The sequence below is a fragment of the Apium graveolens genome, chromosome 6 (genome assembly GCF_009905375.1).
Source record: "Apium graveolens cultivar Ventura chromosome 6, ASM990537v1, whole genome shotgun sequence".
Classification (NCBI taxonomy): domain Eukaryota; kingdom Viridiplantae; phylum Streptophyta; class Magnoliopsida; order Apiales; family Apiaceae; genus Apium; species Apium graveolens.
In genome coordinates this window covers 69,238,998-69,252,540 of record NC_133652.1, presented here as the reverse complement: position 1 = coordinate 69,252,540, position 13,543 = coordinate 69,238,998, and the positions used below count along the sequence as shown (strand labels likewise).

General features: G+C 34.6%; 1 protein-coding gene across 1 annotated transcript; it reads left to right on the top strand.

Annotated features, from left to right (window-relative positions):
* The first annotated feature begins 11,651 nt into the window (after positions 1-11,651).
* Positions 11,652-13,132, top strand: LOC141663887 (small ribosomal subunit protein eS30z/eS30y/eS30x). The gene is made up of 3 exons (XM_074469735.1): positions 11,652-11,806; positions 11,936-12,073; positions 12,884-13,132. The coding sequence occupies exons 1-3, from the start codon at positions 11,803-11,805 to the stop codon at positions 12,928-12,930; spliced, it is 189 nt and encodes a 62-aa protein (XP_074325836.1). The 5' UTR covers positions 11,652-11,802; the 3' UTR covers positions 12,931-13,132.
* Positions 13,133-13,543: the final 411 nt, after the last annotated feature.

Below are 13,543 nucleotides of genomic sequence, written 5' to 3'. Positions count from 1 at the left end.
TTCTATATTAATAGTGATGTTATCAAAGCATGTTTCAAGATTCCTGATAATATTGTGACCTCACCACACACAGACACTGATATAGTTAATATGCTTAATTCCATGAATTATGCACTCTCTACTTCTAAGTTAAGTGACATTAGGAGATTGGGTCTTAGGAAGGAATGGAGCTTCATGTTTGATGTAGTGACCAAGGTCTTTTCTGGTAAAATCAGTAATTTTGATTCTGTCAATATTTCCATGCTTAACATGTTTTACATGCTAGTTACAGATAAGTTCTTTAATTTTAGTGATCTTGTTTTGTTTGAGTTGGGATTTAAATTAGGAGAGTTAAATAAGAGGGGTAAAAATGTTTATTATGCTAGATTTTTCATGATGTTAGCTAACCGCCTCTCTGAGGAAATTGTGCTTGAGAACCCAAATAACAAATTAGATTGTTGGGTTCAAGAGAGGAGAATTATTGCAGATTTAAACAGGGCAAACCATCACAAGGAGGTGCCACTCTTCTATTTCCCTGTAATGGAAGCACCTCAGGTAAGTGAGGTAAGTTCATATGTCCCTACTATTCCAACCTCACAAGTTTCTTTGAATTCTAGTGTAGTTATGGAAACTGTGTCAATGACCCAACAGTTGCCTACCCAAGCTACTAAATTATCAAAAAATTTCAAAATCCAAATCAAAGAAAGCCCCCTCTGGTATCTCTCAAAAGATGCCATTTGCAAAATCTACCAAAACCAAATAGGGGAGTGTGAAGATGGGTAAGGTAGGTGAGAGACAAGGTGAACATAAAAGAAACCCTAAGAATAAGGATGGAGAGTTGAGTGGTTCCCAGCCTAGCCATACTGCAGTTTCCCAACAAACTGCAGTGATTAATAAGGACAAAAGCTCATTTGTAGTTGCATTCTCTCAAAAGGACGTGACTATCGAAAAAAGCTCTCAACCAAGAGCACGGGCCAAAAGGGTACGGGACACTAGCTCAACCCAAACTTATGCCAGAAAGAAGATTTCAAAAACCCTAGGGGATGCACAGGGTTCACACACTGTGCAAACTGGTGCTAAAGACACGGTCACTGCACCTTCAAAAATTCAGCTTGATGTGGCTCCAATAAATATGGAGTCACAACCAAAATTATTAGTTATAGAAGCACCTCAAACACCAAACTCTCCCACAAACTCTCTGGATGTGGATATGATCAACACATCAATTCCTGATTCCCCTACTTTAACTTTGTTGGGGAAGCCAAAATCTAGAGCAAGTGAGCATCATCTTTTGGATGATTTGTTGGCTCACTTGCCAATTCTTTCAGGAACTGTTGAAACATCTGTGCCCAAAATCTCATTAATCAGCGCAGAGTCCATAATAGTTTCAATTCTAAGTTCATTCATTTCTACTCTCTCGATGGATATTGCTCATCCGTCGAGTAGTGATTGTATCCCGACGGATAAGCTTAACAGCATTTATTCGTCGGATAGTCAAACTGCTAACCCGATGGATATTCCTCATTCGTCGGGTGTCTCTACACAACTTCTAATTTCATCTATTATCTCTAGTGCAGAAGACTTAGTGGTTGTACAGTCACTCTTAGGATTGAGGGAAGAGAGTGTTATGAGTGAGAGTTTGGGTTGCTCCCAGGAAAAAGGAGAGGAAAAGAGTGAAAATATGCAATCCATTTCTTCAGGATTGGCAAAAGAGAGTGAGAGGAGTCTCACCTTAGATGGTGAAGGTGAGGGTGTGAGGGTAGGGAGCCAGGGTGAGACCCTGATGCAATAAAAGAGAGAACAAGAGAGAAATGCAGGTACTGGAGCTATAAGGATGGATGTCATTGCTAGTGAGTTAATGAATGTCCAGGATGCAGACAAGAAGGGACTATCTCAGCAACCTCAAGCTGTTATAGATTCCACCTCCCTTGATGTTGAGGCATTTACTCACCCTGTTCCAGCTTATCAACTTCTAGCTTAACAGGGCAATGACAATGTAGAAAAAATGCTCAATTTGGTGCATACCACTCAGTCAATCCTAAGAGCTAAGGATGCCATCACAGCTTTGCCCTCTACAGCTGGTGATGTTGATTATGAGACTGGTGGTTCAACAGATTTCTTTGGGGATGAAGATGAAGATAGTGAAGAAGAGCCATTGGACATAGGGGAAAAGTATGTTCTAGTTCAAGATCAGGCATGCCATCATGGGCATTTTCAAAATATTGTGATGAACACTACTTCAAGACAACCCTGATCCAACTCATAAATCAGACAAATTCTGCTCTTCAAACCACTACAAATGCCAACACCAAGAAACTCCTTCCAGCACATCTTGCTTCTCTGCAACTATAACAAATTCAAGGCTTCCAACATGCTAGAGATGTCAACACCATCAAAGGAGACATTGATGAGATGAAGAAGGCTATTTTTGACAAAATGGACTCTAAGTTTCTAGAAGCTACAATGCTTGATATCAAGAGATAACTCAGGAAAAATTCTGATCTTGCCACAAAGATAAATGCCTTGGATACAAGGATGACTGCTATGGAAGCATCTCTAACAGCCATTCATCTGCATCAAGCCCAACAGACAGACTTGCTTCAGAAGCTGGTGGCTGCACAAACCTCCTCCTCTACTCAACTTGATGATAACAAAAAGGGGGAGAAAGGACCAAGTGAGGGGGATAAGCTTCACATTCAAATCAGTAAAGTAATTGTGCCTGTAATTTCTTTCACCAAGCCACCAGTAACAGACACTATTGATCTGATCAATGAAGCAGCAGCCAATTTAAGAGCAGCTGAAAAGGAACAGTTGAAGCCAATCAACTGGGAGAAAATTGATGAGGACATTCAAAAGAAGTTTGGGCTAGTAAAGAAGCCAAAAAAGTCAGCCATTTATCACTCTCAAGTCAGGATAATCACTGTGAATGAAATGAGCATGAACTATCTGGAAAGGGGACAACCATCCTGCATCAAATATCCAAAGGATGAAATAATTCTGAAGCCAAGGGTGAACTATCCAAAATCATCATTAAAGAACCCTTTGGATACAGTGTATGAGACACATAAGCCTGATGAGAAGAAATTGTTATAAAGGTCAATTGTCTTCTACAAGGATCCAGCTGACTCAGCCTTAAAAAGGAGAATTGCTAAAGTTTCCAGGAATGGGAAAGAAATTTGTGTGGTGGCTGGACACCCTCAATTTGCTCAAGCAAAGAGAGAAGAAAAGGCAAGACTGAAGCAAGAAAAGAAGCAAGTTATTCTGGATGCTAAAAAGGCTAAACAAAAGAAAGAGCAAGTTGCCATCTTGGCCAAGCTACAAGCTGTGAAACTAACACAACAAATTCCTGCCCAGCCATCTGAAATCACTGAATCTCAAGATCCAAAGAAGCAAGTTAAACCACAATAGAAGAAATCTCAGAGATACAAGGAATTGACCAAAAGAACTAAAAGGAAATTGAACTTTGTTGGTAAGGAATTGGAGGATCAGTTTCCAAAGGAATCCACTTCAACTACAACTCAAGCATTAAAACCCTCTGTGGTATTTGAAGACATCAAGGTGGTGGATCCTTAAAGGAACATTCATGGTGAACCTATTGTGCCTAAGGATGAACCAATAGACTGGGAGAGCCTACCAATTCCTGACTTCAATCTGCCAATACTTAACAAGCCAAAGAGAACAAAGTCAAGAGCAATCAAGAAAGTGAAGTTGTCACCTCTCAAATCCAAATCTCTAGTCAAAGCTCAATTTAAAGTTAACAAGGGAGATTACATGTACTTGTGTGACATCAAGGAATTCTCTGATCTAAATCTCTATCTAGATGAACTAGAAGAAGTGAGAGGGATTGATGCATACGGAAATCTACCTGAAAGGTTAGTTTTCAAGTACAAGGGAGGAAAGGAGATTCAATGGCCACTTCACAGGATCCTTCAAGAAAGCCAAGCTGTACTGATAAAGGTTTATTTATCTTTCAAGAAGAACTTTGGGTTCAATGTAACTGCAAGAAGACTGGTTCTAAAGAAGATTGAAGAACTGAGGAGTATTAGAGCTAAAGATGCACTCCCAAAGACTCTAATTATTCCTTACATAGGGAGAAGAGTGCATCTAAGGCCCTACTGGCTGATGGAGTTCATGGATGACAAAGGATTTAGAAGATTTTTCAAATTAGAAGACCAATTGAGCATCTCTAGCAATGAGACTCTTTTGGAGATGCAAGAAAAGCTAAATCTCTCAGAATCTGATGAACTGGAATTCCACAGACAGCTCCAAAATCAGATAGAAGAAAATAACAGAAAGCTTGGAAAGAGATCCAGACCTTCAAGGAACTAGATAAATCTGCTCAGGCTAGAGGAGCACCTTGAAAATGACTGTGAGCTAAACTTTGTACATTTTGTTAATAGCAGCACTTTACAGGTTTATCTACTTGCTTTCAAGTTGTATTTTTAGGGTGTTTTGTTATCATCAAGTTTCTCTTAATGTATGGCTACAATTCCAGTAGACATAAATTGGGGGAGATTGTTGTGAATATGTTGTGTACTTGATGATTTCATTCATAAAAGACCTTGGTAGATTTTACTTAGTGAAAAATGAAGTACTCGATGGATAAGGATTATAGTCCCGACGGATGACTCAATATAGTCCCGACGGATGATGATTTATTATCCATCAAGTGAGTAGTTTATGTACAATAAGTCTGTAGTACATTTCTGCATACACATTGTTTAGATTCTGTAGTAGTACTCAAGTCATGTTGACTTTAACTAGATATGTAGAATAGGTTGATTAATTGTACATAGATGATATAATGAAGTCAAGTACCAGATTGCTACTCGACGGATAAACAACAATGCCATTCGACGGATGATCATGAACTCGACGGATGATCATGAACCCGACGGATAAAGAATTCAAACATCTGTTGATAGTGACAACACAGTCACATGCGTCGAGTGTATGCAAATGGAATGTGGAAGCCTATTCAACTGGGTTTTAAAGAAGCATTGCAATTTCCATGCTATTATGAAGATATTCAAAGATCCTGGAAAAGAATAATGAAGTAGCATAGTATTAGACTTGATAATTTTTGTTTTATATCCTGTCTTATTACTTTATAATCTTGGTGTTATATCAACCAAGAAGTAGCAAATAGAATAAAAAAAACTAAGCAACCAAGAGAGAAACATTTGTAAGTTGTATTCTTAGCATTTCTCTGCAATCTTAGTTGTTCGAATTTGTAAGCAGCTGTGAGCTAATTGCTACACAGAGTTCTCTTGATATAATATATATCTCTGGTGGATACATTCAAATCCACCTGAATTTTTTTTTAAAGACTTGTATTTTTAATTACTTGTGTATTGATTCATTCCAAGCTATTATTCCGCAGTTTGCAAATCAATTCACACAGTTATATATTATTAAGATAGAATATTTTATATCTTTGTGAAAAAGGTTCAAGAATTCCATTCAACCCCCCTTCTGTAATTCTTGTTGCATTGTTAGGGACTAACAGTATTGCATCACAATTCCAATTAGAAGAATAGGTCATTCGTTGGAGCCACCGCTACGATGATTAGTCGTACTACGATAAAAGTAACCTTTTCTACTAGTAGAAGGACGACACCTTCGTATCCCGGTTATCACCCTTGCCGCATACGGGCTATGTGTCCTCATTTCGGGTATACACACACTTCGCAGGTCCTTAGGTACATATTGTACCGTCTCCTACGGTACCAGTAGTCTATCTAATACATGAAGTACTTGGATCCCACGCCTCCCTTGTCCTTTAGGAAATCCTATCATATCTCGAGAACTCGAACCACATCGAAGTTCCCCAAAGTGTTTTGCTTATTGATAGACATAACTTTACTCATATATATATATGTGTACTTCCGAAAGTTTTCGGAGGAAGTACTAAGGATGTGAGTTGACCGTTGTCAACAGATAATTAAATAAGGGGGAGTTTCTTTTGAAACTATAATCCAAATATTTAAAATAAGTCGAGATAATATTCTTCGACGATCTGAAATTATTCGAATGGTTTTCCGAAAATCAGAAAGTATTTTGAATCAGGTTCCATGATTTTTAAATCATAATTAAACCAATTAAATAAGTAATGCTTAATAATCAGATATTAATCGTTGAATAATTAAACCTCGAATAATTATACTTTTAAAAGAATATTTGAAATAATATTCCTAAACTAATTTATGTTTAAGTAATATAATAATCTTTAATATTTAATCGAGTCTGAAATAAATATTCACTGGAGAATACTTCTCCCATAATAAATGAGTAGTAAATAGATATTAAAACGATAAAGTATAGTTGAGGGAATACGATCTTTGGAAATCATTTTAATAAAAGTTCGAGGTGTTTAGTATTTTGTAAGTGGACGTTGAGTCCGTTTAAAACGCACTACTATGTACTTTTAATCGTCCTATAATATCATCGGGATGATTTCCGGGTTTATATTTTATAACACAAAACTGATCGACTCTCGGTCTTATGACTTATACATCACGCTCTATTATAGCATTAATATTCTAATTAAAACACCTCCGGAATATTTCCGGGTTTTCATCAATTTTTACTGAGTGATCCTCGGTCTAAAATATAAACACGTCACGCTACTCGCTAGAGTTAACGTTCTCAATTATAAACTCCTACGGGATACCTCCTGGTTTTTATAAGCTTACACCGACCGACTCTCGGTCTAAATATAACATTTCGAACTCGGTATGAACATATACTAGAAATTATCAAAAATTGAGCAATGTAATACATCTCAAACTTCGTAAAACAGTTTAAAGCAATCTCATGCATATATTACAGTTTTGTAAAATATTCACAACACAACAGTTCTTAAAAGTTAGGGTTTGAAAACTTGCCTGGGTATCTTGAGGTGGAGGATGCTCTAGGTTCCGCTCGGAAATCTATAATCATAACACAAGTCATTTTGTTAGGTCCCGTTCTAATTTACGGCTACCCGCACTCATGTGCTCATCATTATGCACCCTCTCAACTTATATTACCCTTATTATTTTTCTTTAAATCCTTATTCACATTATGGTCGCTTCCTTTTTCAAAGTATCTTAAGTCCATTTTCATTTTCATCGTCGGCTCCGCTTATGAATTCTACGGTTTCTAATTGCGCGGCCTCGGTTCCGATATTTTTATAAAATTGAAAAATCATTATTTTCACTTGAAATCTTTATGGAATTTAGGAAACTCAATTTAATACTCTCTGTAAAAGTTTCATGATTTATGAATATTTTTAAGTCGATCCTTTATATTTTCAAAATTCGTAATTCGTAGCAGTTTTTGTCGCGTAAACCACTTTTAGTAAAACGACCATAACTTTTGATCCGTAAATCAGAATCAAGCGATTCAAGCGCCTAAACGATACTTGTAATATTTTCTATCATAATAAAGGGTTATTTTTTAAGAAACTACAGTTTACATCTTCGGGACTTTCTGCAGAAAATTAACATTACGTTTTGTTCGTTTTAACGAGATTACGTTTACGATCGGAGTTTCGTTTACACCTTAGATATTTATACTACCACCACCAATCAACATATCATTATCAACACACTAACTTCTCTCAATAACATCATGTTCTTGAGGCAACAACAATCAACCTTAATTCTACTTAGCTAAACATAAAGATTTCAACAATACCACCACTAAAACTAGGTTTACAACTACATACTAAAAGGATCTTGAAATTGAATCTTAAATAAAGTTGGGGTCGAAGATTTTTACCTTTATTGAGAGCTTGAGATTTGTTTTTGATGATGGTGAAGTCTTGGGAGTGCTTAGTATAGTTTTTGGAACCTAAAACCACCATTGAAATCAAGAAACCAAAGAATAGTTACTATTCACACTATTCATTATCAACTTTCTTGATTTTATTTCACCCATCAAACCTTGATAAAAAGAGATCAAAGATTTATCTTACCTTATTTTGATTGATAGGAAGCTTGAGAATTAATGGGAGGATTTATCCATGGTTAGAGCTTGAAGTTTTGATTTTAATTTCTTGGTTTTAAGAAGGGCCGAATGGGAGGTTTTGGGGAGAGAATGAGAGTTTTTATGCTTGCTTCTTGGTTGCTTCTTGGAAATAATGCAAGTGGTATCTTGTATTATTTTTTTTCTCTAGTTTATATCCTAGGATTTGATTTATGTTGGCAAATCTTAGACAAAAACTAGTTAGCCTTTGGTAGATTACAAGTTAAGCCACTTGTTTAGCTCTCTAGCTCACTATTTGGTAGCCTTGGTTGATCATCCTACACCTTAGCTCACTATTTGATAAAGTAACCATGGTTACCTTTACTACGATGGTTAGTTAGTGCGTTACGTTTATTTAATCGTTTACGCGTTCGCTCGCTTAAACGTTTTCGTAATACTTTATTGTAAATGGTTCGCGACGTAATTCCTTTCGTATTTATTCCTTATGTTTTGAATTATTATACCTGAATATAAATCCGTAGGGTTTTAAATTCGTAATTATTTTATGATCCTCGTAATCCTCGATGATTCGTAAATATGGTAATTTTTCAAAGTTTGTTTTCTTCGAAAACTAATAGCGTTTACATACACCCATTTGGTACGTATAATCATGTTATCAACTTCGAAACTCATTTTCTCATGCACAACATAGTGTGGGCTAAAAAGTTTGTCCTCGTCCGCAGGGTTACTATCCATTAAACGTTTACAAGGTCTCAAAAATTTAAGTTATTATATTACTATTCATAAAGGTCTTTTACCGATGTCAAAAATTTGGGTTCTTACAATGGCCCCCCTGCATTCACATCATTTGCACCAATAAAAGAGCCCATTTTTATTGGAGTTAGTGACTAATATGTGCCCTTGGACACACATTAGAAAGACCGATATTCATATACCAAGTGGGTTATCTAGAACCCACTTCATTTGCTTTCTTTTCTGCTTGTTTAACCTATTCATGGCTTATTTGTCTCAACAAAATTATCCCAACTTGCCACATTTTCCAATAAGGCCATCGGATTCAGTCAAAAACTCACAAGTATCGATATCGAAGGATCTAAACATGGATTCAAAAGGGCCATTAGTCCATTTTGTCTTCACCCTTCCTTCTTGTGTAGCCCAAATTATATATGAATTTTAACTAAAAGGTTTTTGCCCTAGTAAAATTTTATAATACATCATTAAAACAATGAAGTTCTTATATTTTTAAATTAGTTAAGAATTGAAAGTATCACTTATCTTAAAACTTACTATCTGGTGCATTCTTCCACATCTTTTTACTTAGTTATTTGTCCAATTTATAATATTTTCACTTTTATATTTTGCTTTTTATTAAATTCAGACTTTTAACATTTATTACTTTATTTGGATTGATTTTACCCTTTTAACATTGACCATGTTTATTTTATCATTAAACTAACATCCGTCTACCCCTATTTGACGGGAAGCTATCATGTGCTTAAAAAATTATTGTTCAGCCACTCCCGTGCTAGTCACCATAATTGAGTTATTTTTGTGCAAAAATAAAATAGTTGAGATAATTTTATTACAATTAAGTCAAAAAATATTGAATCACTTTACTTTAATAAGCATTTCAAAAATACTTATAAATTTTGTTACATAATTTGTCAAAAGAATGCTCACATGTTCATGTAACTTAATTGAGTATAAATAAATTTTTAATTAGTTTAAAATCCGTGCGATACACGGATCGTACATACTTTTTTAATTATTATTTTGAATTGAATTCTTAAATTTGTTTATTTAAAATTTTAAATGACATTAATTCATGATAATTATATTGAAATACATGTATTTTCATAGTTTTTTAAAACATTTAAAAGTATTTAAAACAATAGCCTCTAGCGAGTTTATTATTTTATTGAGAGTAAAAATACAATGTCTCCATTATACTGGGATCTTAAAAAGATATTATTTTAGCGAGTTATTACTTAATCGATTAACTATCAGAGCTATTTTGAACCATATAGTTTTATTAATAATTTTATATGTGTTTTAAAAATAATAACTATTATATTTTAATTAAAAATTAATTTTTAATTCATATCTATATGATAAGAATTATACTTAGTCTGATATTAATTTAATTTATCTCGAATCAATATTTATATTATTTTATTTTGGCCCGAGACCCATTACAACGACCAAACGAAACTAATTGTTTTTAGTTTAATTTTAATTTTTTTTAAATTCCGGATCTATAAGATAATTTTGTTGTAGGCAAGATAATTATTATATATGATTTTGTTTCTTAGTTAGTCGAATTATATTTTAATTTTAATTTTATATTAGTTTGGATTAATCGTGTAATATATTTTTTCCCGGTTGAATAATATACATTATTTTGGTTATCCTAATTTAATAGTATAATTCTTTTAGCCGGATCGGTAGTATTTATTATTTTGTCTTAAACTGATGTACATTATATCGACCAAATCCAACTAATTAATTTTTGTTTTGCTTGAATTCATTTTAGCCTGAAATATCAATTAGAATAATATATAATTCAATATAAATTTGAATTTAAATTGGTAGAAGAAACTGACTTTAATATTATTTATAATAATATAGAGTTCTATATGAAATATAATTTAAATTGGTAGAAAAAAATGATTTCAATATCAATTGCAATTAAAATTAGAATTGACCGGTCGACCAACCGACCAATTTCAATTAGAGCCGGCAATTTCGTACACGACACGCTAACACGACATGAAAATAACATCAAAGTACACGGATAAATTTAGCATCGGTTCTGGATTTACACTTGGGTACACGACACAAATGTGTATTATAATATAGTATAGATTAAGGGTGTAAACGAGTCAAACTGTTCGTGAGCTACTCGAGCTCGGCTCGTAAAAAAAATCGAATTCGGCTCGAAAATAATCGAGCCGAGCTCGAGCTCGAGCTTTTCGAATTTTTAACCGAGTCGAGCTCGAGCTTCAAATCATTCGGCTCGTAAGGTTCGCGAGCCTTATCGAGCCTATATTATTTTTAATTTTTTTTTTTATAAATATATATATATTTATGTAAATATTTAATATTTATTTAATATTATTTATTTTTATCGAGTCGAACTCGAGCCAAACTCGAGTCGAACCGATCATATTTCGATTTTTTTGTTAAAATTTAATGAATAATTCGAGCTTTTGAGCCGAATTCGAGCGTACCGAACCTTTTACGAGCCGATCTTTGAACTTGAAATTAAAGGCTCGATCGAGTTCGAGCTCGAGCCCGAACTATTTTAGTCGAGCTCGAGCTCGAGCCGAGCGTGACAGTATTCGGCTCGGCTCGGCTCGGCTCGATTACACCTAGGATAGATAGATAGATAGATAGATAGGTACGAGGAAGGGAGATATTTTTGTAATGAAAAAATATGATTAAAAAATTAAAATTTCGTCATTAAATCTTTTTGAATTCCATCACTAAAAATACTCTGCACACGTATAAAACCCCCGAAATACATTTTTTATTTTTCTCTATATAAATTTCTCTCCTCAAATTAATTTTTTTTCTGACTACAAGTTACCCAAGTGCCTCTCGATTTTAAAAAGCAGGATATTATTTAGGAATTAGGACAGATCAAATAGAATGGGCCTGTGATTTTATAAAAACCAAACAAACTAGGCCCAGTTTACGACTACTTGATCCAATTAGTCATCTCATCTCTCATCGTGTACCTCTTACGGCGTCGTATAAAACTACTAAAGTACCCTAGGCAAAGCAAAAGCCCTAATTCATCACAGTGGTTGTAGCTGAGCTAATCGGGAGAGACAAGAACGAAGCGAAACCATGGGTGATCTCTCTCTCTCTCTCTCTCCCTCTCTCTCTTTCTCTCTTTCTCTCTTTCTCTCTCTCTCAAACACACACACACACATTGAAAACCCTAACAGATGGTATTATAATTGGAATATTTGTGAAACAGGTAAGGTACACGGATCGCTGGCACGTGCAGGAAAAGTAAGAGGACAAACACCAAAAGTAGCAAAGCAGGACAAGAAGAAGAAGCCCCGTGGTCGTGCTCACAAGCGTATGCAGTACAATCGCCGTTTTGTCACCGCCGGTATCTCTCTCCTCCCTCTCTCTTTCTCTATCAAGTTATTTCTTCCTTGTATCCCTTCACTTGACTGAGTGCGAAATGATTTAGAAATTTATTTGTTTTCACGCTTCATATTTGTGTGTAATGTATAAATTGATTTCTAGAGATATATTGTGGTGCATAATTGGTATTCTGCAAGCTATATAGTTCAACATCTTAAGTTGTGTTCGGTTGGGTGAATGAAATGTAAACGAGTTAAATTAAAAGAAAATTTTGAAAGGTAGGAGGGAATACTTTAAAAAAATGATTAGGCGGAAATTTTCTTGACATAGATTTGGGTAAAAAAATGGGTATGGTGGAGAATGGAGCCTTCTTCTCGTATTGGGGGGTTTGAGATCTAGTTGAGGTTTTTATAAATGAAATGGACTAATGGAGGATGGAATGAACATTTCCACCATTTAGACACATATACTGTAGTTCAAATTTCATTTCATTTCGTCTACATCCATTATCAAGAGGTCTTGGGTCATTTGAAACTTGCTTCTGTGAGCAAATTTGGTAATATTGCATAACCATTTTGATAATCATAGTGCTTCTATCACTGTATTATCTGAATTTTCCCCCAATTGCTGGGAACCTTGTTTATCTGTATTAGCACATTAATGTTTAATAAACAAATACTCCGTATATTACGCATGCACAATATATCCTCTTGATTACCCATTACACAACAGTAGATGAAAATGTTAAAATGCATTCTAATTTTGATATTGTTTTGATGTTGCCTACTTTAAAGGTTGGGTTCTGATGAATGCGGTAATTTCTGTTTTGCAGTAGTTGGTTTTGGCAAGAAGAGAGGCCCCAATTCATCAGAGAAGTAAGCTATGTAGTACCAGAAATATTTTGCAACCTTGTTAAGTTGCTTAGTAAATGAACTTTAGGCCTGTCGAGGTGCCTTTTATTTAAGACGTCTTTGCTGTATTTCTGAGCATCATGGCTCATTGAAGAATCACTTCTAGTTCTACAGGATTGCTTCCTATTTTGTAAGATTTTGCTTTCAAATAATTCTTGCCCTTTATCGTTCTTAGTCATGCAGTTAACTTGGGAATGTTATATATAAAATAACCTAGGAATGCAGAATAAAAAGTTAGTGGTACTTGTTGCAATGAATTGAAGAGTAGGAAAATACTTCAAAATTGGAATTCATGCAACTATGTACTCCCTCTGGACTTTCCTTTTGGAAGTTAAAATGCTATGTATTTAAATTAAGATTTTCCTTTTTTGTTTAAATTTATAATAATTTTTTTTGTTAAAAACATTATTTAGCTCTGTTAAAACTTCAAAGCAGTAACTTGCAAGTCCTGTGGAAAAAAACTCTGATTAAAGAAAATACTCTCTCCATCCATCTCATATTATGTGTCACATTTCCTTTTAAAGAAGTCAAATTTACCAACTTTTGACTAACGATTAAACATTACTAGTATATTATTTCAA